The sequence below is a fragment of the Manihot esculenta genome, chromosome 4 (assembly GCF_001659605.2).
Source record: "Manihot esculenta cultivar AM560-2 chromosome 4, M.esculenta_v8, whole genome shotgun sequence".
Lineage (NCBI taxonomy): Eukaryota > Viridiplantae > Streptophyta > Magnoliopsida > Malpighiales > Euphorbiaceae > Manihot > Manihot esculenta.
The window spans coordinates 16,502,497-16,525,789 of NC_035164.2; the positions used below are offsets into that span (position 1 = coordinate 16,502,497).

The 23,293-nt window shown below is 33.4% G+C and overlaps 1 protein-coding gene across 4 annotated transcripts; it reads left to right on the plus strand.

Moving 5' to 3' along the window:
• The first annotated feature begins 655 nt into the window (after positions 1-655).
• LOC110613423 (abscisic-aldehyde oxidase) lies at positions 656-22,829 on the plus strand. Of its 4 annotated transcripts, XM_021754537.2 has the most exons (13): positions 656-1,091; positions 1,207-1,271; positions 1,466-1,587; positions 3,351-3,530; positions 14,628-16,319; positions 16,781-17,040; positions 17,184-17,393; positions 17,578-17,796; positions 18,856-19,821; positions 20,104-20,199; positions 20,461-20,559; positions 20,817-21,006; positions 22,428-22,829. In XM_021754537.2, exons 4-13 carry the CDS (start codon positions 3,377-3,379, stop codon positions 22,646-22,648), a joined length of 4,107 nt encoding a protein of 1,368 aa, XP_021610229.1. In that variant the 5' UTR covers positions 656-1,091; positions 1,207-1,271; positions 1,466-1,587; positions 3,351-3,376; the 3' UTR covers positions 22,649-22,829. The 4 variants fall into 4 exon arrangements, with proteins under 4 accessions (XP_021610229.1, XP_021610228.1, XP_043811887.1 ...); XM_021754536.2 differs by lacking the exon at positions 1,466-1,587; XM_043955952.1 differs by lacking the exons at positions 1,207-1,271; positions 1,466-1,587.
• Positions 22,830-23,293: the final 464 nt, after the last annotated feature.

Genomic DNA, 23,293 nt, shown 5'->3' on the forward strand with positions numbered 1-23,293 from the left:
ATTTTTTTTGTTTAATTTATTATTTTTTTAAAAAATATAATTTAACTTACAATAAAATTTCAATAAATAGAATTAAAATATAAAAAATATCTTCTATAAATAAAATTTAATTAAGAACTTCTTCAATTAATTTAAATTTAAATAAACTAATACTATAATTAAATTATTAAATTAAAAAATTTTAGATAATAAAAAATTGTAATTATTTTTTTAAAAAATTAGTTTAACTTATAATAAAATTTCAATATAAATAATTTAAATATTAAGAAAACTTTTTATGATAAAATTTAATTTAATTAAAATATTAAGAGATTTTTTTAATCAATTTAAATTTAAATAGAATATTAATATAATTAAATAATTAAATTAAAAAAAAATTTTAAAAATAATAAAATTATAATTAACAAAATATAATATTTAATTTAAAAAGTTTTAATATTCCTCACTCTCCCCATTTTTTTATATATAAAATAGATTTGAAAATATTATACATAGTAATATTTAAAATAAAATAAAATTTTAAAATATGGACTTGCTATATGATAGATAGATTCCATCAAAATTTGAGTAATTGATTTTAGTTATAATCATTTTCACATAATTCATGAAATTGAGTTTTAATTTCTATTCAACCAAGGAGAGGAAATATGGAAATTAATTGAAGTCCACAAAATTTAAAGAATCTGGAATTGAACCAAACTGAGTGTCAACATCATTTTCTTTGCCCACTCCCAGCCGCCAGCCTTCTTCTCCCACCAAGAGCACAAACAGAACAGCAGATTGGCCTTCTCCCTCCCCCAAGAAGACAGCCGGCAGCATGCTCCTCCCCCAACAGCCGGCGGCCACCAGCTACGGCAGCGAAGTACCTAGTGCAGCTGCGAAGTCTTTGAAGAAATCTCCCCTAGCGCAGCAGCGGCCACCAACGACAACAGTGAACTCCCTCAGGCATCAGCGGTCCCACTAGCGAAATACCTCACCAATCTCCCTCAGCGACGGCGTCTCCCCTTTCCGCCTGCGACAACTACAGCGTATCCCTTCAACCAAACTCCGTCAACCAGCCACAATTTTAGTCTTCCCCCAACCATCTCACTGTAAGTGAAAAAGAGATTTAAGCAACTGCATCTGCTGTTTGAGCTAATTGTTAATTTCTTAATAGAAATGATATGAATCGACTTATTTTATCTTAATGTATCTGTTATGTTTTAGCATGTAAAATTCTAAGGGCTCAGCTCACTAAGGCTTCTCCTCATCCCAAATCAGCAACTGAACAGGTCGGTTTTCTGCTAAACAATGAATGCTAACATCTCCTTCTCTTCATGTTGTGCTTCTTTCTAAATCACACACGTATTTTAGAGTTCTTATGAAAAATTAATGACCTAACTACATGTATTTTGGAGCTTTTATGAAAAATTAATGACCTGTCTTAAAAAGCGAAGAAAATTTTAATTTTAGTTCGTGGCTCTAGCCTTTTTGCGAGAATTGGTGACTTCAGTGCTGGATGTGGGGCAGAGCCTTCTACTTCCACTGCCATGTACTTGTTTTAATGGGACTGATAATTCCTTGCCGGCAATTTATTTGTCTTACACGGTAATTGATACTTTGGCCGGGATTGTTTCAAGATATTCCACTGCCATTACTGATTTGATGAATGTTAATGCTATGGGGAACCCAGCCATCAAGGCTGGTGATGTACTTGCAGTGCCTTTGCGGGGTAACTTGGGTTCATTCGAATCTGTTTATTTTAGCATATTAGTAATATGGTATGTTTCTCCAGTTAGTACTGAACAAATTGGGTTGCTGGTTTTAGTGAGGATAAGTTTGACTCCAGTTGTTTGCAGGATTTATACCTTTTCTGGAGTAGTTAATGCATTTATTTATTAGTGTAAATAAAAAAAAATAGTAATTATGGTTTAAACAGCATAGTAATTATTTCTTTTAATTTTGATGAATTTATAAAAACATAATTGAAACAAAAATTTCATATATTATTTTTATGCTTCCAAAAAGTCGATGAATTTTTTTTAATAATTTAAAATAAAATTCTATGAGTCATAAGTAATATAAACATGTTATGTGTTTTTTTAAAATCGTTATTTTCATGTTTCAAAAAGTTAAAAAGACTTTTATAAAGTAAAAAAATAAAATCTATTTTTTTTTTATTTTGCACAATCTTTTATGAAAACGTAACTAAACAAATCAGAAATTTATCTTATTTTGATAACTTTATATGTTTTAAACAATTGATGAATATCCTATTGAAATTTAAAGGTTTTTTTAGTCTTATTTTTATAATATTTTTATTCTTTTTAATTAATTAGTAAAATTTATTAAAAATACAGATATATAAATAGTAAGGGCATATATTAATGAATAAAATAATACATGGCTAAATTTGTTATTCATAACTTTAATAAATTAATTATAGAATTTATCATTTAATTTAATTTTACTAATATGTTATTTCTTTAACTCTTCATAATATTTTATGACTTCAAATATTAATATTAAAAATGAAAAAAAAAATTCTAGTGAATAGCTTTGTTATTATCTCATTATAACTTAGACATTGAAAATTTTTAAAAAAACTGTATACTAAGCTTTACATATACATATATAATGAGCTGTAATAATTCGAGTTAAAAATCACATTTCTAGTGAATAGATATACGTATCATTTCCATTTCAAAAAGGAAAAAGATATACGTATCATTTTGTTTAATATTTTTTTTATTTGTCCTTATTATCTCAAAAATACGATTTATAAAGTAAGAATAAAATGGTATTTTACTATTTTTTTCCCCTCTTTTCAAACTAAAAAAAGATTTATTCTTTATTTATTGTTACTTTATACTTGTTCAAACACAAAAGCAAAAGATAAAAAAAGAAAATAAACAAATTCTCTTATAAAATTATCAAACAAAGGGTAAAATGTAATATTTTCTTGCCTAATGCACCACAATTTAATAATTTCGGACAAATTCAGTAGCAAATTATACTTCAATTAAATTAGTTTGAATTTTGATGTTTGGAGGGCTTTATGAAATTATGTGAGGCATAACAAAAATTATTTTATTGTTTTAGAGTTTTTAGGAGTAAAATTTGTAAAATTTAATTTTAAATGCTTTAGTATTTTATACTTATTATTTTTTTTTTTGTTTTGCTCTGTTAAAAGTAATTTCGATTGCAAAAGCAAACCCTACATTGAGGGTAACTATGTCATTTCATATAGTTCTCCTTACCAATATTTTAATTGGTCTTTTGACTGGACAACGCTGTGATGTTGTCATTAGCTTTTGCTATTAACATCCAATATTTAGGGCCATGTGGATAACTGTTTCGACACTTTGCAGTTTCTGCATCCTCAGCCCAGAGCCAAATGGAAGAGGAAAGACCAACAGGAACTAACAATTTGGTTTTCGCTGTTAATGGACAAAGGTTTGAGCTTTCAAGCGTCGACCCTTCTTTGACTTTGCTTGAATTCTTGCGTTCCCACACTCGTTTCAAGAGTGTCAAGCTCAGTTGTGGTGAAGGTAGTGTCAAGCTCTACAGTCTTGTTTATACATGGTGTTTGAATGAGGGTCAATTAAATCTCAACTTTGCTTGCTTTTAATTACTTGGATGGGTTGATGAGCACCTTCAATTTTATGAATACTTATAGTTATATGTGCATGTATGCATCTATGTCCTTGTTGTTGTTTTTTTTATTTTTTTTAATGTTTATTATAAATAAACATGTGTTCTCTTGATTTATTGATTGTTTTCTTGTATAGAATTTAGAGTTTAGTGTATTGCTGCCTACTTTTAAGTTGTGTTTTTTTATTGAAGATTTTTGAGAAATTCTAAGCTTTGTTGCTTTTATATATGTTTTACATACAATGTAATCATCAATTTATACACAAAGAATTGAATCTAACTAGGAAGTTTATACAAAAGGCAACAAATAAATTAGCTATGATGTAAGACCTAAAAATTAGCAATTAAATCAATAATCAAAGATTTGAAATATGCTAAAATAGTCGGTCAACACTCTCCCTCAAGTTGCTGCATACATATTACACATATCCAACTTGCAAACTAAGGTGTGATAGGTTTTGTTATTAAGTCCTTTGGTGAATATGACGGCCAATTGTTTGTTAGAGGTCACATGAACTAAATTCAAGACACTATCTGTTAGTTTCTCCTTATTGACCAATGTGATTCTTTGCCTTAATTACGAAGATTATAAACTCTATTTAGGAATATTTTATGGATCTTAATTAGGCTTAATTATAGAGATTATATTCTTTACTTTTACTGTAAATATTCCAAATTAGGTGTGATTATGTATTTAAATACCCAAATCTTGCAAAGATTAATTCAATTGGAATAAACACAGAATTTCTTTCCAAAATTCTTCACTCCTTAATAAAGTGCCGATCAATTTCTATATATTTCGTTTGATCATGTTGAACTGGATTTTAAGCTATACTAATAGCCGCTTTGTTATCACAGTACAAGAGTACTTTGTCATTTCTTGACAATTTTAATTCCTCTAATAATCTTTGCAACCACAAAAGTTCACAAACTCTTTGAGTAATAGCTCTATACTTAGCTTCATCATTTAATCGAGCATCAATACTTTGCTTCTTGCTTTTCCAAATAATAAGGTTCCTTCCATAAATGTGTAGTAACCAGAGATTGACCTCCTATAATCTGGAGATTTAGCTCAATATGCATCTATAAATACTTCTATTTGGAGGTGATCATGTTTGAAAAGGAGACCTTTTCCTCAAGGAGACTCTAGATGCAACAAAATGCGAAAAACAGCTTGCGCATAGAGCTCATGAGTATCATGCATAAACTAATTGACCAAGTTGATTGTATATGCTATGTTTAGTCTAGTGTGTAAAAGATAAATTAGTTTCCCTATCAACCTCTAATACTAGCTAATATCAACTGACTCAAAAATTCTTGTTTGTAGCTTGTGATTGTTCTTGACAAGGGATTTTGCTGGTTTGCAACTCAATATTCCAGTCTATTTCAAAAGATCTAGGATATGCTTCTTTTGAGAAATAAGGATTCATTTCTCTGATCTGACAATCTCAATTTCCAAGAAATATTGAAGCTTTCCTAGATCTTTCTTATCAAATTTCTGAACTAGAAGCTTCTTCAATTGAGCCTTTTCTTCTTTGTCATCACTATGTATGAACAAAGCAGACACACTCAACACTTTTGATGGAACAGTATAAGTATTAACCCCTTGAAGAACCTTTAAAGGACTTCTACAGTCAAGAGTTTTAAGAGACATCCTATTAATGAGATAAGCAACAATTAGGATGGCATTCCCCTATATTTTTGGAAGATTCATATTTTATAGTGAACAAAAAGAATTGAGCTACCTTCAGCAGATGTCTATTTTTTCTTTCAGCGACACCAATGGGATGAGTAGTTTAATATATGATCCCATTGGACTCCAAATAAGTAAAAATCCTATTATCTATACTTAGTTTCATTATTAGTTTGCAAAGTTTTTACTTTAGCATCAAACTAAATACAAATCATATGGTGAAAGGATTGAAAACAAGAAAAGTCATGCGAGTGTCACAATCAATAAAGACTAATGATTACCAGATAATGAGACATCTTAGGACCCCAAACATCTGAGTAAAGGAATTGGACTTTTATTCTTATTCAAATGATAAGAGGTTCTAGTATGCTTGGAATACTTACAAACATCACAAAATAAAGATCCAATTTGAGTCATAGAAAATAATCTAGGATATAATTTTTCCAAAATAAAGAAAGATGGATGTCCTAATCGTTTATGCCACTGTATTATTTCCTTATCAACATTCTTATTCTCTCCAAAAAAGGATTGACTGGAATCTGGATTCCCTTCCAACATATATAAGTAAATAATTTTGGGAGAAATTTTTAATTCTATTCCAATTTAATTGATTTTACAAGGTTTGATTATTTATACACAGAGAATCAACCTAATTAGGAATATTTAAATACACCTAATTAGAAATATTTACAACAAAAGTAGAAAATAAAATTTTTATAATCAAGCATAATTATAGGGTTCTTCTATGTTGGTCAATACTCCCCCTCAAGTTGCTACATAGATGTCACATATGTCCAACTTGCAAACCAAGGTGTAATAGGTCTTGTTACTGAGTCCTTTGATAAATACATCAGCTGACTGTTTCTTGGAAGGCATGTGATCTAATCTCAAGTCATCGTTTATTAGCTTCTTTTTAATAAAGTGTCAATCAATCTCTGCTCTTTGTTCGGTCATGTTGAACCGGATTGTGAGCTATACTGATGGTGTCTTTGTTATCACAGTACAAAAATATTGTCTTTCTCCAACAGTTTCAATTTCTCCAACAATCTTTGCAACCATAGGAGTTCACAAACATCTTGTGCCATCGCTCTATACTCAGCTTCAACACTTGATCCAATAACAACACTTTGCTTCTTGCTTCTCCAAGTGACAAAGGTTTTCTTCCACAAGTGTGCACTAACTAGTAGTCGACCTCCTATCGTCAAGGGACTCGGCCCAATCTACATCTGTGAACGCGACAACCGTGTTTAGAGAATGGGAGACCTTTTCCAGGAGTAGACTTCAAGTATCGAAAAATACAAAAAACACTTTGCATGTGAGGCTCATCGGGATTATGCATAAATTGACTATATCTGATAGAGTATGTGAAAAATAAATCAGTCTGCCTATCAACCTCTGATATTTGCCAATATTCACTTATTCACCAATCCTTGCTTATAGCTTGTGATTGCTCTTAATGGGAGTTTCGGCTGGTTTGTAGTCTAACATGCCAGTTTCTTCTAAAAGATTTAGAATGTATTTTCTTTGATAAATACAGATTTCCTTCTTTAATTTGGCAACCTTGATTTCTAGGAAATATTAAAATTTTCTATATTTTTAATTTTGAACTCCTGAACCAAAAGTTTTTTCAGTCGAGTCATCTCTTCAATGTCATCCCCTATCATTATTATATCATCAACATAGACTATGAAAAGAGTAATTTTACTCTTCTCATGTTTGATAAATAGAGTATGGTCAGTATTGCGCTGTTGATAGTCAAAGGAAACCATAGCTCTATTGAATCGATCAAACTAAGCTCTTAGTTACCGTTTCAATACATACAAAGCATTCTTTAACCTACACGCCTTTTATTGTGCTTTTTCATAAGCAAATGCAGTAAGGATTTCCATGTACACTTCCTCTTCTAAGTCTCCGTGTAAGAGTGCATTTTTCACATCAAATTGTTGTAGGTCCTAGTCAAAATTGGCAGCGCAAGATAGCAATACTCTGATTGAGTTTATTTTGGCAACATGAGCAAATGTCCCCTGCTAATCCACTCCATAAGTTTGAGTGTATCCCTTGGCAGCTAGTCTAGCCTTGAATTTTTCAATTGATCAATCTACTTTGTGTTTCACGGTGAATATCCATTTGTAGCCGACTGGTTTTTTTTTTTTTTTTTTTTCAGATGGAAGAGACCAACTTTCAGGTTGTATTTTTAGCTAAAGCTTTCATTTCTTCAATTATTGCTCTCTTCCACTTAGAATCTTTGAGAGCTTCCTGCAATCCTATGGGAAAGACACAGAATAAATAGATAAGGCAAAGGCTCTATAGGATAGAGACAGAATTATAAGAGAGAAAGTTAGAAATAGAGTATTTTGTATAAGACCTAACTCTTTTTCTTTTAAACAATTGATTTATTTAGATTATCAATAGGTTGAAGGGTTAGAGATGACTCACCAGATGGAGAAGTGGAAGATTTATGACACTGAGTGGGCTGCACAATGGCTTTTTCTGCTTCTGCTCGTCTCTTTTTTAGTATTTCTTTAAATCTAATTTATCCAAACATGCAATTATCTTTTTCTGATCACCATAGGACTAGAACTCATTTCATCTCTCTCATTGTCCTCCCTTGAAGATGTGTTGGGGTAGTACTGAAGTAAAGTTCAGTCTCTCTAAATGTAACATTCACACTGATAAAGTATTTTTTAGATGGAGGGTGGTAACACTTGTAACTCTTCTGTATAGGAGAGTACCCAATAAATACACATTTAAGGGCCCTAAGAGCTTTGAGATACATTTTATCAATGAGATAAGCTGCGATAAGACTGCATCTCCCCAATAGATTTATGAATGATTCATGGAGAAAATGAGAGATTTGGCTACTTACAACAGATAACTATTTTTTCTTTCAGCAAAACCATTTTTGGCACTAGTGTAAGGACAACTAATTTGATGTAGTATCCTATTAGACTCCAGATAAGCAAAGAAACAACTATCCATATACTCTGTGCCATTATCTGTTCTCAAAACTTTTATCCTAACATCAAATTGATTATAAACCATCTTGTGAAAAGATTGAAAGCAAGAAAATACTTTATTTTGTCTTTATCAAATAAATCCAAGTCGAGTGCAACAACCAATAAAAGTAACAAAACAACGATTACCAGATAGTGAGACAGTCTGAGTAGGTCCCCAAACATCAAAATGGATAGTTTCAAAAGGGATCGTACTCCTATTGTTACTTGAGAGATAAGAGGTTTGTACATGCGTAGTATAATCGCAAGCTTCACAAAATAAAGAACCAAATCTAGTCTTGAAAAATAAGTCGGGATAAAGTTTTTCTAAAATATAGAAGGATGAATATCCTAATCGTTTGTCACTTGTATTGTTGCCTAGTTGACATTCATATTTTTTCCAAAAAAGGCCTGAGATGAACTAAAACTCGGAGTTCCCTTCCAATATATATAAGCCATCATGCAGTCTACCATTGTCAATCTTCTTTTCGGTTTCAAAATCCAGAATAAGATAATGATCAGGAAAAAATTCAATTTTACAGTTAAGGGTCTTGGTAAGAGCACTGACTGATACAAGATTAACGGTAAAATGAAGAACATGGAAAACAGTGGATAGCTTAATATTTGGAGTACAATCAACAGAACTGGTTTAAGAGATAGTGGTGGAAGAGCCATCGACTATTCTGATAGTATCCTTGTTTAGACATGGAAGGTAATTAAGGAAGCCTTTAGAAGATCCCGTCATATGTCTATTTGCACTAGAATCAATAATCCATAAAACTACCAAGAGACAGCATTATGAGAAGCACTTACATTACCCTCACTAGTTACTTTCATGTTTGCTATGCTCAAACTAGGAAACAATAATAAAATAATAGATCTAAACAAAGGAGGAGGCTGCCCAAATAAAGAACTTATAAAATAACCCAATAGAAGTTGCAAACACCAAGAAAATCTAACTTAACACCAAGACGACCAAGAAGCAGTAGGAAGTGGTCGGAAATAGGCCGGGAAAACACCAACGACACCTGAGGAGAAAGATCTGGAGGAAATAGAAGCTCACGCGCCACTGTGCTAGCGCGTGAGGCTCATGCGCTCGGAGATCCGGAGCTAGAAGTCGAGGATAGGCTGGCGACACTCCGGCGACTCTACTGGCAGTGGCGGTGAGGCAAGAGGAGACCACTAGATGCGCTAGTAGCAATTAGGGAGTTAGGGTAGGGTTCCAAAACTCTAAAATTGAAATTGACCCAAACTAAAACTCTAAAATCGAAATTGACCCAAATTAAAACCTAAAAACAGGTTTAAGGCTCTGATACCATAAAGAATTTTGGGAGAAATTTTTTATTCTATTCCAATGTAATTGATCATAAAAGGTTTGGTTATTTATACACAAAGAATTAATCTAATTAGGAGTATTTACAATACACCTAATTAGGAATATTTACAATAAAGGTAGAAAATAAAATCCCTATAATTAAGCATAATTATAGGGATCTTCTACATTGGTCAACAATAAGCATATGCAATTTACCGTTGCCAATCTTCTTCTCGATTTGAAGGTCCTGAATAACACAATGATCAGGAACAATTCAATTTTACAATTAAGGATTTTGATAAGATCACTAACAGACAAAAGATTGATAAGAAAATGAGGAATATGAAGAACAAAAGAGAGCATAATATTGGGAGCACAAATAATAGAACCTGTCTCGTATATAGGGCTAAAGGAGCCATTAGTTATTTGAACACTATCTTGGTTTGAACATGGAGAGTGTTATAGGTTATAGGAAGTAAATATGTTAATATGTTAATATAGGAAGTAAATATTGATAGATGAGTTAGTTACTTAATCTTAGGGATTGTATAATCATAGGCTTGATTTTCCTTCCTGTTTAGATACCGTCTCTCATGTATAAATAAGTTGTAGTATATGTGGATGATATCGTTATCACAGGAAGTGATATTGCTGGCGTCACATCCCTAAAATAATTTCTTACACAGTTTCATATAAAAGATTTGGGTTCATTGAAATATTTCTTGGGAATCGAAGTTATGCGGTGTAAGAAAGGCATCTTCTTGTCTCAAAGAAAACATGTTCTTGATTTGTTAGCAGAAACAGGAAAATTGGGTGCCAAGCCTTGTAGTGCCTCAATGACCCCTAACCTTCAACTTACCACAGAAGATAGTGAGCCATTTGCAGATCCTGAAAGGTATAAAAGATTAGTTGGCAAGTTGAATTATTTGACGGTAACTCGTCCTGATATTGCATATTCAGTAAGTGTGGTAAGTCAGTTTATGTCCTCTCCTACTGTTGCTCAGTGGGATGCTTTGAGACAGATTCTTTGTTACTTTAAAGGGGCCCCAGGGCGAGGGCTATTCTATGGCAACTATGGGCACTCAAATATTGAATGCTTTTCTGATACTGATTGGGCAGGCTTGAAGGTTGATAGGAGGTCAACTACTGGGTATTGTGTTTTTGTGGGAGGTAACTTGGTCTCATGGAAAAGTAAGAAGCAAAATGTGGTCTCCCGTTCTAGTGCTGAATTTGAATATCGAGCCATGGCACAAGCCATTTATGAAGTCTTGTGGGTACGTCAACTATTAGAAGAAGTTGGGTTCACAAATTCGGTACCTGCTAAGTTGTGGTGTGATAATCAAGCAGCTATCCACATTGCCTCCAATCCAGTATTTCACGAAAGGACTAAACACATCGAGATTGATTGTCATTTTGTTCGTGAAAATGTCCAACAAAAGATAATATCAACAGGACATATCCGAACTGGAGAACAATTAGGAGATATCTTTACTAAAGCTCTAAATGGAACTCGAGTTGATTATATATGTAACAAGTTGGGCATGATTAACATTTATGCTCCAACTTGAGGGGAAGTGTTATAGGTTATAGGAAGTAAATATGTTAATATAGAAAGTAAATATTGATGGATGAGTTAGTTACTTAATCTTAGGGATTGTATAATCATAGGCTTGATTTGCCTGTTTAGATACCGTCTCTCATGTATAAATAGGTTGTAATCTCTATTGTGATATACAAAAAATATTATTTTTCTACAGAGAGAAATTAACAAAGTCCTTTGACGAGTCTATCATGTGTCTATTCGCGTAAGAATCAATTCAAGGAAGCAAGATAGGAAGTGGGAGCATTACCTGACTTCACGAAGAAGAGTCAGGGTGAGATAGTAAGCGCTTAAGACTCGGAATTTCATAAGAGGAAAGGATCTTAGTAGAGGTAGCTCCTTGGGTGGAGGAGCTTGTTGACTCCTTGGGTTGTTCCTCTATTGCATCTGCTAAATTTGCTTGAGGCTTTATATTGCTCCGTTTTCCCCCGCGACCCTTTATAAGATGCCCATGCAACTTTAACAAGTCTCTTTGTTACGCCTTAACTTCCCATAATAATCACAATGCAAGTGATCTTTCTCAGAAGAAGTGGCTTTTGGCGGTTCGAAATTAGCAATCATCCCAGCTTTTTTGACTGGTGCACTGTAGGTGTAGAGCATGACATTCCTACTTTCTTTCTGTTGAACATATGTATAAGCTTGTTCTAGAGGAGGAAAAGGATCTTTACTGAGTACATGAACCCTAATAGGGTCATATTCAATGTTCAAGCCAGTCAAAGAGTAGACACGCTCCTTCTCAAGCAATTTCTGAAACTCGACTGCATCCTCGATAAAGCCTGTTTGAAAGTGTTGATAGTAATCAAGTTCTTGCCACAATCCATACAAGTTTAAAAAAATATTGAGAGACTGACATTTCTCCTTAGTGCTGTGGATCTTGTTTCAAATCTCAAAAAAGCTAGGCATCATTCCCCATTTTGGAATATGTTAATGAAAGTGCTATTTATATCGTAGCAGTATCCATTAACAAATAATACTTAGAAATTTGGGGTATCATAAAATTGAGTCGTCATGGCATAACAAGAGAAATTTCTGAATCCCACTGATTAAAGGTTGGATCTATGTTATTTTGCTGCCTTTTATTATCATCCCACTGATTAAAGATTGGATCTATGTTATTTTGCTGCTTTTTATTACTATTGATATAACACTACAATCCTCTAGCCCTAGTGAACAACAAACTGGATCTTGACCAAGTAAGATAATATTTCTATCAAGTTTTACAGAACTAATTTATAGGAAAGGATTATCAGAAATAGAAACAGAGACCTTTTTTTTCTTTTGCCATGATGGGAATATAAAGAGCAGAAATAGGACAAAAAAGGACACAAAAAATAGTACTGAACTAGGGAAACAAAGGCTGCCTATACCAATTAAATACCTAACCAACCCCCAACAAAGCAAGAAACAACAACAAAAGGCATGAAACAAAAGCCCAGAGTCAACGACAATGGACAAATGTGAAGTTCTTTGTCAAAAATAGCGTCATGTGCCAGAAATGGATGGCGTGTGAGGTACACGCATCGACAGAGGTCTCACTGGAGACTGGCGGCTGGGCAGCGGGGAGGCTGTGACCTTGTTGGAAGTGGCAAATGAAAGAAAACACGCCTAGGTAGGAGAGCACTAAATTTGGTTGTCTAGAGTTTTGAAAATTCAAAATTGAATTATAACCCTAAACCATGCTTATGCTCTAATACCATGACGAATTTCAGGATAAATTTTCAGTGTCTATTTCAATTGAATTGATCTTTACAAGATTTGGGTATTTATACAAAAAGAACACACCTAATTAGGAATATTTACAATAAAAGAAAATAAAATCTCTACAATTAAGGCTAATTAGGATCTACAAAGTCTTCCTAAACAATGGCTGTAATTTGCCTAATTAGGATAGAGAATCACGTTTGTCAACACATTGTATTTAGTAATCTGCTGAGATAAAAGTTTTAGGATCATTGTGTTGGGATGAAATTAGAGGTCTTCATTCGGTTTAAAGTTATCATACCATGACAAACATATTTACATGACTTAGTTTGTAGTTCCATAGAGTATCCTTCAGTTGTGATTGTTTCACTGTAAAAAATGCACCCTTAGTTTGGTGCTTTCCACTTTTTTTTAAAAAAAATTGTTTTTTTTAAATATTCTTTTGGGAAAGTTACTACTTAGCCTCTACAGTTGAGAAAACTTGTTAGTTTCTCGATTTTGAAAAAATATATGAAAAATCCTTAAGGTTTAAAAAATCTATTAATTAGTCGCTACTGTTAGATTAACACTAAAGAGAGAGAAAATTTTCCTTCCAAAATTACTTCTCTTTATTAAGTGAATAATTAAAATAATTGAGAGCATTTTAGATTTTAAATAAATGGAGGGACTAACTAGTACTTTTTGATATCTCAAGGATGTTTTAATGTACTTTTCCAAAGAAATCAACTAATAAGTTTTTTCATATTATAAGGACTAAATAATATTTTTTTTTCCTTTTTCTTTTTGTTGTTTCATTTTAGTTCCTGTAGTTTTCACCTATTGTCAATCCATAATGGCATTAAAAAGATGTCATATGGTGCCTTTATGACGTCAAAATAGCATTCAGTTTGAGTATTGTTCATGTCATCACATCACCATGTCAAAAAGGCAATGAAGCAATCATGGATAAAAACTATAGGTACTAAATGGTAATGAATATAAATACTTCCTCTGATCCATTAATGTAGGCTTATTTTTCTTTTCTATCCATTTCAAATTATTGCTACTTTCCTTTTTAAGATGGTAGTTTATTCTTTATCTTACTAATATGCCCCTATTAAATATGCATCAAAAAAATAAATTTTATTAGTTCCAAGAATAATTTAGCAACACGAGTTATTTAACCTTTTCAACAGAGCAATACAAGTGAAAGGCATTAGAAAAAGACCAACGTTTATTCCTTTAACTATATTAACTATATTTTCTTAATTCATGTACAAGTAGAAGTAAATTTATCTTTGTGGGATGGAGGCAATTACAAGAGAAAATAATAAAAAGCTCCCAAACGAGTTTGTGAACTTTACACTTCTGTGAAGCTAGAGGTGTATGATGCTGTATTATTTTAGTATGCAAAAACTAAAATATGCAACGAAAGACTTGAATAAATAAGGACAAAAGCAAATAACTAAATGATTTGTGGAGGTGGAAGTTCATGTTATGCAAGATATGAATTTGAAATGAATTTTCTTTTCTTGAGGTATTTCTTCAATGAGTTCTTATTGTAGACACTACATGATTAAGGCTTTATTCATTTATATTGGAATGTGAATTACCTGAAAGGTTGAAACTGTCAATGTTAGTTTCTCAATATGTTTATAATTTATGGGTTAGGCGATGTCAGTTTCTCAAATATGTTTCTAATTTATGGGTTAGGTGGTTGTGGTGCTTGTGTTGTGCTGCTCTCAAAGTATGATCCACTGCATGAACATATTGAGGATTTTACGATATGTTCATGTCTCACACTTCTCTGCAGTATAAATGGATGTTCAATTACAACAACTGAAGGCCTTGGTAATAGCAAAGATGGGTTCCACTCAATTCACCAAAGGTTCACCGGATTCCATGCCTCTCAATGTGGCTTTTGTACTCCTGGAATGTGCATTTCTCTCTTTGGGGCCCTTGTTAATGCTGAAAAAACTGATAGACCAGAACCATCTCCAGGATTCTCCAAGCTGACAGTTATTGAAGCCGAAAAGGCTATTGCAGGAAACCTTTGTCGGTGTACTGGATATCGACCAATTGCTGATGCATGCAAAAGTTTTGCATCTGATGTTGATATGGAGGATTTAGGATTTAACTCTTTCTGGAAGAAGAAAGAGAGTCAGGAAGTAAAGATAAGTAGGTTACCTTTCTATAACCGTAAGAATGAGATTTGTACTTTCCCTAAGCTTTTGAAAAGGGAACTAAAATCTTCCTTGCCTTTGGAATCTAAAAGATTCTCTTGGTACAAACCTGCTAGCATTGAGGAGCTTCAGAGCTTATTGGAAACCACTGATGCCAACAATGGAGTCCAGATGAAAATAGTGGTTGGTAACACAGGCATGGGTTACTATAAGGAACTAGAACACTATGACAAATACTTTGATCTCACACATATTCCTGAGCTCTCACACATTAGGAGGGATCATTCAGGGATTGAAATTGGGGCAGCTTTGGCAATTTCTAAAGCTATCAAAGGTTTGAAGGAAGAGTGGAAAGGTGAATTTTTCTCAGGACGGAAGGTGGTCTTCAAAAAAATTGCACTTCATATGGAGAAAATCGCTGCTGAATTTATTCGAAATACAGGCAGTATTGGGGGAAATTTGGTGATGGCGCAGAGAAAACATTTTCCTTCAGATATTGTTACAATACTTCTTGCAGCTGGTTCATTGGTTGAAATAATAAATGGTACCATGCATGAGAAGCTTACGTTGGAGGAGTTTTTGGCAAGGCCTCCATTTGATTCCAAAAGTATACTCATAAATGTTAAAATCCCAAATTGTGAATCAGTGGAGAATATATCTCCTGACAGAAATAGTAAGCTATTATTTGAAACCTATCGTGCCTCACCTCGGCCCCTTGGAAATGCTTTGTCCTATTTGAATGCTGCTTTCTTGGCTGAGGTTTCCCCCTCAAAATCATCTGCTGGAATCATGTTAAATAGATGTCAGTTGGCTTTTGGTGGTTTTGGCACCAAACAAGCAATGAGAGCAAGGAAAGTTGAGGAATTTCTGGCCGGAAAACTGTTAACAATTGATATTCTGTATGAAGCTATTAAATTAGTAAAAGCTACTGTAATACCTGAAGATGGGACTAGAAATACAGCATATAGGTCAAGCTTGGCTGTTGGTTTTCTTTTTGACTTTCTTAACCCCTTAATAAATACCATTTGTAATGGTTCAGTGGAAAGATCTATTGGCTCTTTGATGTTAAAAGATGGAAAGTCAAGACAGAATTATGACTGGCCAGACCATGTTAAATTCCCTACCTTACTATCATCAGCAAGGCAAGTGGTCCAAATAAACAAAGACTATCATCCCATTGGTGAGCCAGTAACAAAATCGGGAGCTGCTCTTCAAGCTTCTGGTTTGTATCTTTTCTTATAATCTATAATTCCTATTTATACACAGTTAGTGTCACTTTTTATGTTTTGCTACTATATGTTATTGTAGATTTTAACTGTTCCTTTTGAGGTTTGTGTTCTGGAAATTTTCCACTTGGTTATCTTTCATCCCTTTTTTTGGAACTTACCTTCACATTGAAGTATAATAACTTTAATAGGTCATTTCTTTCTGTTTGTTTGTACAAGCAAAGATCATAATTCACAAAAATTTTCCTTGAGAAGTCCCTTTCTCCAATGAGGAAAACATCAAATTGAATAAATCAGATAGTTGGGTTTTCCCACTTTGATATGGTCAGTGACCGACACTTTCCTGTTCCTGCTAAAGAATTTTGCTGGTTTAATCTACCCTAATTTGAAATTTCTTCATTGGTTCATAGCGGAAACTACCAGTGATATTTTACTTACTTTGAAACAAATTATATAGGGGAAGCTGTTTATGTGGATGACGTTCCCTCTCCTAGAGATTGTCTACATGGAGCATTCATTTATAGCAAAAAGCCTTTTGCAAGGGTAAAGGGTATTAAATTCAATTCTAAATCTCCCCCAGATGGAGTCATTGCACTTATTTCCTTCAAAGACATTCCAAATGGTGGGGAGAACATAGGTGCTAAGACCATTTTTGGTCCTGATCCTTTGTTTGCTGATGAGTTCACTCGGTGTTCAGGAGACCGACTTGCTCTTGTGGTAATTTGTTTCCTCATTCTTGTTTGGCGACTTCTACTGCATTTTTTTTTATTTGCATGGGATTAATAAAATAAGCAACTGATTGGATTGGCAAGTATTCTTTTTTCCTATTCCTAATCTAACATATGAAATGATTTTTGTAGCTTGCAGATTCACAGAAACATGCAGATGTAGCATCAAACATTGCAGTGGTTGATTATGACTTGGAAAATCTGGAACCTCCCATTTTAACTGTTGAAGAGGCTATTAAGAGATCTAGCCTTTTTGAGGTCCCTTCTTTTATCTACCCCAAACAAATTGGTGACATATCAAAGGGAATGGCTGAAGCTGATCACAAGATTCTCTCTGCTGAGGTAATTTTGAATTCTTCTTCCCTCACTTTCCTTTTCTCTATCAAGGAAAAAAAAGTATTCCTATCCTCTCGAATGCCCAACTGCAGGTCTACAAAATGAGCTCATTGGTCTTAGTATAATCTTTCTGCATTAGGATGTTTGCACAATACTCACTGCCAACTTTCTGCTGAATTATGTCATCCAGATAAAACTCGGATCACAATATTATTTTTATTTGGAGAATCAAACTGCCCTTGCTATGCCTGATGAGGACAACTGCTTAGTGGTTTACAGTTCAACCCAATGCCCTGAATTTGCACATGCTGTTATTGCTAAATGTCTTGGGATTCCTGAACACAATGTGCGTGTAATTACAAGAAGGGTTGGAGGGGGCTTTGGTGGAAAGGCCATAAAAGCAATGCCTGTGAGTATCTTTCTGTTAAAACCAATAGTTTAGCATTTTATTTACTTGTTTATCAGAAAGATATATACGAGTACTTGATAAAATGCAGAGATCAGAATTGCATGCAAATTATCCATCCCAGGAACCATATAAGTGGCTCTATTAGTGGGTATTGTGTGGACTCATCTTGTTAGTAGCAATGCCCAAAATCTACCATCTTAAATTTTAGTTGGAATCTATTTAACTAATCAAATTAAAAATTTTAAATAATAATAATAATAATAATAATAAATATCTATATTATTTTCTAATCAATCAAATGAAAGGAGAATTTGTGATTACAAAATATAAGTATGGGTATTTATGGAAGTCCCATTATTCCCCCTCCCTTCACACTTTTATATATATTATAGATATAGCTCATCAAAATGAATCTTGTACATCATATGCTAATAGATAGTGAAAGGTAGTTGAAATGATTATATATGTATGTATGTATGTACATTCAGCTAACTTAAAGAACTTAAATTTGACATGCATGATAAAGATCATGGTGTTGTTAATGTGAACACGATTATTTTAATAGGTGTGTATACAAAAATCTATTTTTACATGTTGCTTTAGCTTCCAGTTTAGCATCTTTCTAATAATTCAATTGCTGTTACTCGTTTAGATTATGGTTGGAGAAGGTTATAAATTTAGACACTGCTGTGGGCTATGCTAATGATTGAGGAAAATATGTTGTTGACAACAGATATGACTTTTTGTTAAGGTTGGCTCATTAATTGCATGAACTTTCTATTGATATGTGCTTGCTGTATTATCTAACGAGTAATTTAGCAGTTGATGTTCCATTGGGATTAGAGAGTCATTTTATTTTCTATACAAGTATTGCTAGGAGTTCGTTATCACTAGTTTTGTATTTTGGACTATTAAGAATTAAATCAAATTTGAGAACACCTTGTTCTCCTCTTCTTGTATTTCTGATTTCTTTTTATTCTACATCATTAGTTTCTTTTTTTCTTTTATATATATATATTTTAATTGTTGGTGCAAGTATAATGGATTTATACTTTTCAGATTGCTACTGCATGTGCACTTGCAGCATACAAGTTACAGCGCCCTGTCAGGATGTATCTCAATCGCAAGACTGATATGATAATGGCAGGAGGAAGGCATCCCATGAAAATAATTTACAGTGTAGGATTCAAGTGTAGTGGGAAAATTAAAGCCTTGCAGCTTGATATATTGATCAACGCTGGCATATATCCAGACATAAGTCCAATTATGCCACACAACGTTATGGGATCATTGAAAAAATATGACTGGGGTGCTTTATCTTTCGATATAAAGGTATGCAAAACAAATCTTCCTAGTAGATCGGCTATGAGGGCCCCTGGAGAAGTGCAAGGATCATTTATTGCAGAAGCTATAATTGAACATGTTGCATCTTCTCTTTCAATGGATGCAGATACTGTGAGAACCATAAATCTTCACACTTATGATAGCCTTAACTCATTCTATGATGTTAATGCTGGAGAACCACTAGAATATACTTTACCTTCATTATGGGATAAGTTGGCGACAACTTCAAGCTTTACCCAAAGGACTGAAATGATAAAAGAGGTTAATAGGAGTAATTTGTGGACAAAAAGGGGTATTTCTCGAATACCTGCTGTACATCAGGTGACATTGAGGCCAACTCCTGGGAGAGTAAGTATTCTGAGTGATGGGTCTGTGGTTGTTGAAGTTGGGGGAATAGAGCTGGGCCAGGGGCTCTGGACAAAGGTAAAACAGATGGCTGCATTTGGTCTTGGTTCAATCAAATGTGTTGGAGCTGGAGACCTCTTGGACAAAGTACGAGTCATTGAATCCAATACCTTGAGTTTAATTCAAGGGGGGTTTACTTCTGGGAGCACTACATCTGAGTCAAGCTGTGAAGCAATTAGAATGTGCTGTAAAGCCTTGGTTGATAGACTGACACCTTTAAAGGAAAGGTTGCAGGAGCAAATGGGTTCTGTAAAATGGGAAATGCTTATTAGCCAGGTATATGAATGGATTCCAAATCATCCTACATTATGTTTGTACTTTAATCCTTCTAGGAGTGAAGTTTGGATGACTAGAAAACCCATCCAAACAATGGTGCTTTTAATTTAATAATTTGGTTTGAATGAATCCTATCATGAGAAGAGTGGTTTTCATAAACTGACTGCTAAGGATAGAGGGTGACATGACATATTTTCTTATATTTATGTGTATATAAATATATTCTTACTTAGATATGGAAGCTATTTGCATTCTAACTGTTAGAATTAATAAAAACTGCAGGCCTATTTGGAAGCTGTGAATTTATCAGCTAGTTCTTTCTTTGTCCCTGACCTTGCTTCAATGAATTACTTAAATTATGGTGCTGCAGTGACCGAGGCAAGTTTATCCATGACTCCGTCTCTCCTTTTCTTTTCCATTTGTTTTGGCTTGACCTGAGACCAAAATATTGTTTCTCAATACAAGCTGGGAAACCTAGCTTTGCCCTAACTTAACACCAGGGAATACTAATTCAGGATGATGTGGATATACTGGGACAGGCTCTATTTTTTTTTTTTTTTTTTTTTTGTTGGTGAAGGATAGAGGGACAGTTTCTAAAAATTATAGTTGTTAACTTAATGTGAAGCTATGGTTACACAGGTTGAGGTAGACCTTCTAACAGGACAAACAACAATTTTGAGATCAGATATTATATACGACTGTGGACAAAGTCTTAACCCTGCTGTGGATCTTGGACAGGTTTGTTGTCCCATATGTATAAACTAAGTCCAATTTTTGAGTCTTAAACGTTTTCCTTGCTTTTATTATTCGTAAAATATTGCCTCTTATAGAGTACTTGGATTACATATATTTTTCAGGAAGTCCAAAATCAAATTCTTTTTACTGATTTGAAGGAACACAACGTTTCTTACCTGAAATTTTTTTATATGGAGAGAGAGACTGTAAATGGTTGATCATCAGTCTTTCGTATTGAAATTAGGAATTGCCTTTTGCAGATTGAAGGAGCTTTTGTCAAAGGAATTGGGTTTTTCATGCTTGAAGAATACACAACAAACTCAGATGGATTAGTGGTTGAGGAAGGCACATGGACATACAAGATCCCTACAATAGACACCATACCAGAACAGTTTAATGTGGAAATAGCTAACAGTGGACATCATCAAAAGCGTGTTCTCTCTTCAAAAGGTATACTTTTTTCATGTTCATAAGTAAAAAGCATAATAGTTTTCTCCATGCATGCAATACTTTAAAAAGTTTTCTCGCAGTGTGCTGTTCAATGTTTTTGGTGAAACTTTTCAGACGGTTGTGAAGTATCAACTTTTAGTTACTAAATAAATGAAATAATTAGATGGATACATTGGAACGTAAGCATGAGAGATGATTGTTTAATTGAAAGTGAGCATAAAATATATTAGAATTGCACATTTTATCGTCATTGTATTGTTTGTCAAATTTAATAATGTTAGAATTAACATATATGCTCACCATTCACTTTATGCTATGAAGTAGCATAATTACTGGTTAATTCTCTCTTAAAAATACAGAACTTCAGGTTTGTAACTATACAACCACCAGAAATCAAACTTTAACCAAATTAATAACAGAAGTATGACATAGGCCCCATAAAAGACATTTTTAATACATTTTGCATACCTAGTGGCACCTGAGGCATTTTTCTCTTTGTTCTCTCCTTCCATTCTCTTTACTCTTTCTTTGCCAATAAAAGAAGAGGGAAAAAAGGAAAAACTAATGCTCCTTGTCTCATACACTCTCTATCCCACCCAATTTCTCGTTTTCTTCTTATGTTTTTACATTTGAAGATAGAGGAGAGCGAGAGGATAGAGAGGATTACCTTGGGTGTCTGGCATATAAAAAATCTTTGGTCAAATATGGTTATCACATCAAATTTTTTGACAGATTATGTCCCTTTGTTTATTCTGTTGTTAAATAAACATGATTTAATAATTTTCAAGAGGCAAATTGAAATTTAGTGATTTTATGGGATTTAGTAACAAGCATAGTTGGTTGAGGATGAAAAGAACCCTGCTTGATTAGAGATAAGACAGATAATAGATTAATTTTAATAAAGTGAAGAATAACAGGGTGATTAAATGAGACAGCATGTTGTCTATGCCTGAAACTGACGTTTTTCTGATCCATGGGTAGATGTTTACGCAGTGAAATAATACTCATTTGCAGCATAAGGGAGCAGAATCTTTTAATTGTTTCATTCTCTGGTGAAAGAATATAAAAATTCAATTTGAGGAAGTTCTCTAATGATAAACATAATGAAGTTAATTATGATGATTTTGTAAAGCAATCATTGCAGGCTACAAAAGAATTATGAGAAAAAAGTGAGGCTGAAAATGATACAGTTTTCAGTTACTGCTATGAGAAAAAAGTGAGGCTAAAAATGCTACAGTTTTCAGTTACTGCTGAAATCAGAATACCAGTAAAATGGATCTGAATTAAAGTCCAAGTTCAAGTACTAGTTGTAATTAGGCTACAATTACAATGCAATGCTTTTCAGAGTCTATCTAATGTAAGACTTGTTGGAGGAAGATGTGTTGGTTGATGAAGATTAAGTTGTTGATTCATTTGTGCAGCTTCTGGTGAGCCACCATTGCTCCTAGCAGCCTCAGTTCACTGTGCTATAAGAGCTGCTATTAGAGATGCTCGACAACAGCTTTCTACATGGGGAGCCTGCAAAGACGGTTCCCATTCAACATTCCATGTAGAGGTCCCTGCCAACATGCCTGTTGTAAAGGAGCTATGTGGGTTTGACAATGTGGAAAGGTACTTGATGTGGAAAATGAACAGCAACTGAGGAGTCTGTCGTTTTATGAGGTCGCTCGAATTGATAATGCCATGTAATATGCACACAAATCAGAATTTGTAAATTGGCTTTCTGTTGAAATAAAATGCATGTAAATGTAATACTAGCAGAATAAAAGATATTATTAGTGTATAAGCTAAAGTATGGAGAGGCTTTTCCTCCTTTTCCTTAATTGTTCTTACCATGTTAAATAAACAAGCTGATTATGCAGATGTGTGACAGACAAAGACTAAAGCAGTTTCCATCAATGTTTCTTTAGCAGGATAGAAATACAATTAAAGTCATTATACAATACAGACTCTGACTACACAAAAGATACAGTTTAGCAATTTGATTTCTTGCAAACATATACATTAAATGCCTTAAATAATATCTTAAATCTGACGCATGATATATTATGGTCTCTATTCTTTTATAACTAATACTTCTAGTTCCTGAAATTTATTAATGAATCAATAATTTAATTCTTGATTTATAAACTTTTGTACAGTACGTTTTCTAGTATCTTAAACTAGATCGCACTCTATTCTATAAAATGTAAAATTTGAACACATTTGAATCCTGAAATATTATGCATAGGCCAGAGTATTTCTCAACTAATGATAACTGCGGGACTAATTAAGTTTGAAACATGTA

Coding starts and splice junctions, on each gene's coding strand:
- LOC110613423 (XM_021754537.2), top strand. CDS start 3,377: ATGGAAGAGGAAAGACCAACAGGAACTAACAATTTGGTTTTCGCTGTT. Junction 3,531..14,627: donor CAAGCTCAGTTGTGGTGAAG/GTAGTGTCAAGC, acceptor TTTATGGGTTAG/GTGGTTGTGGTGCTTGTGTT. Junction 17,797..18,855: donor AGGCCATAAAAGCAATGCCT/GTGAGTATCTTT, acceptor TATACTTTTCAG/ATTGCTACTGCATGTGCACT.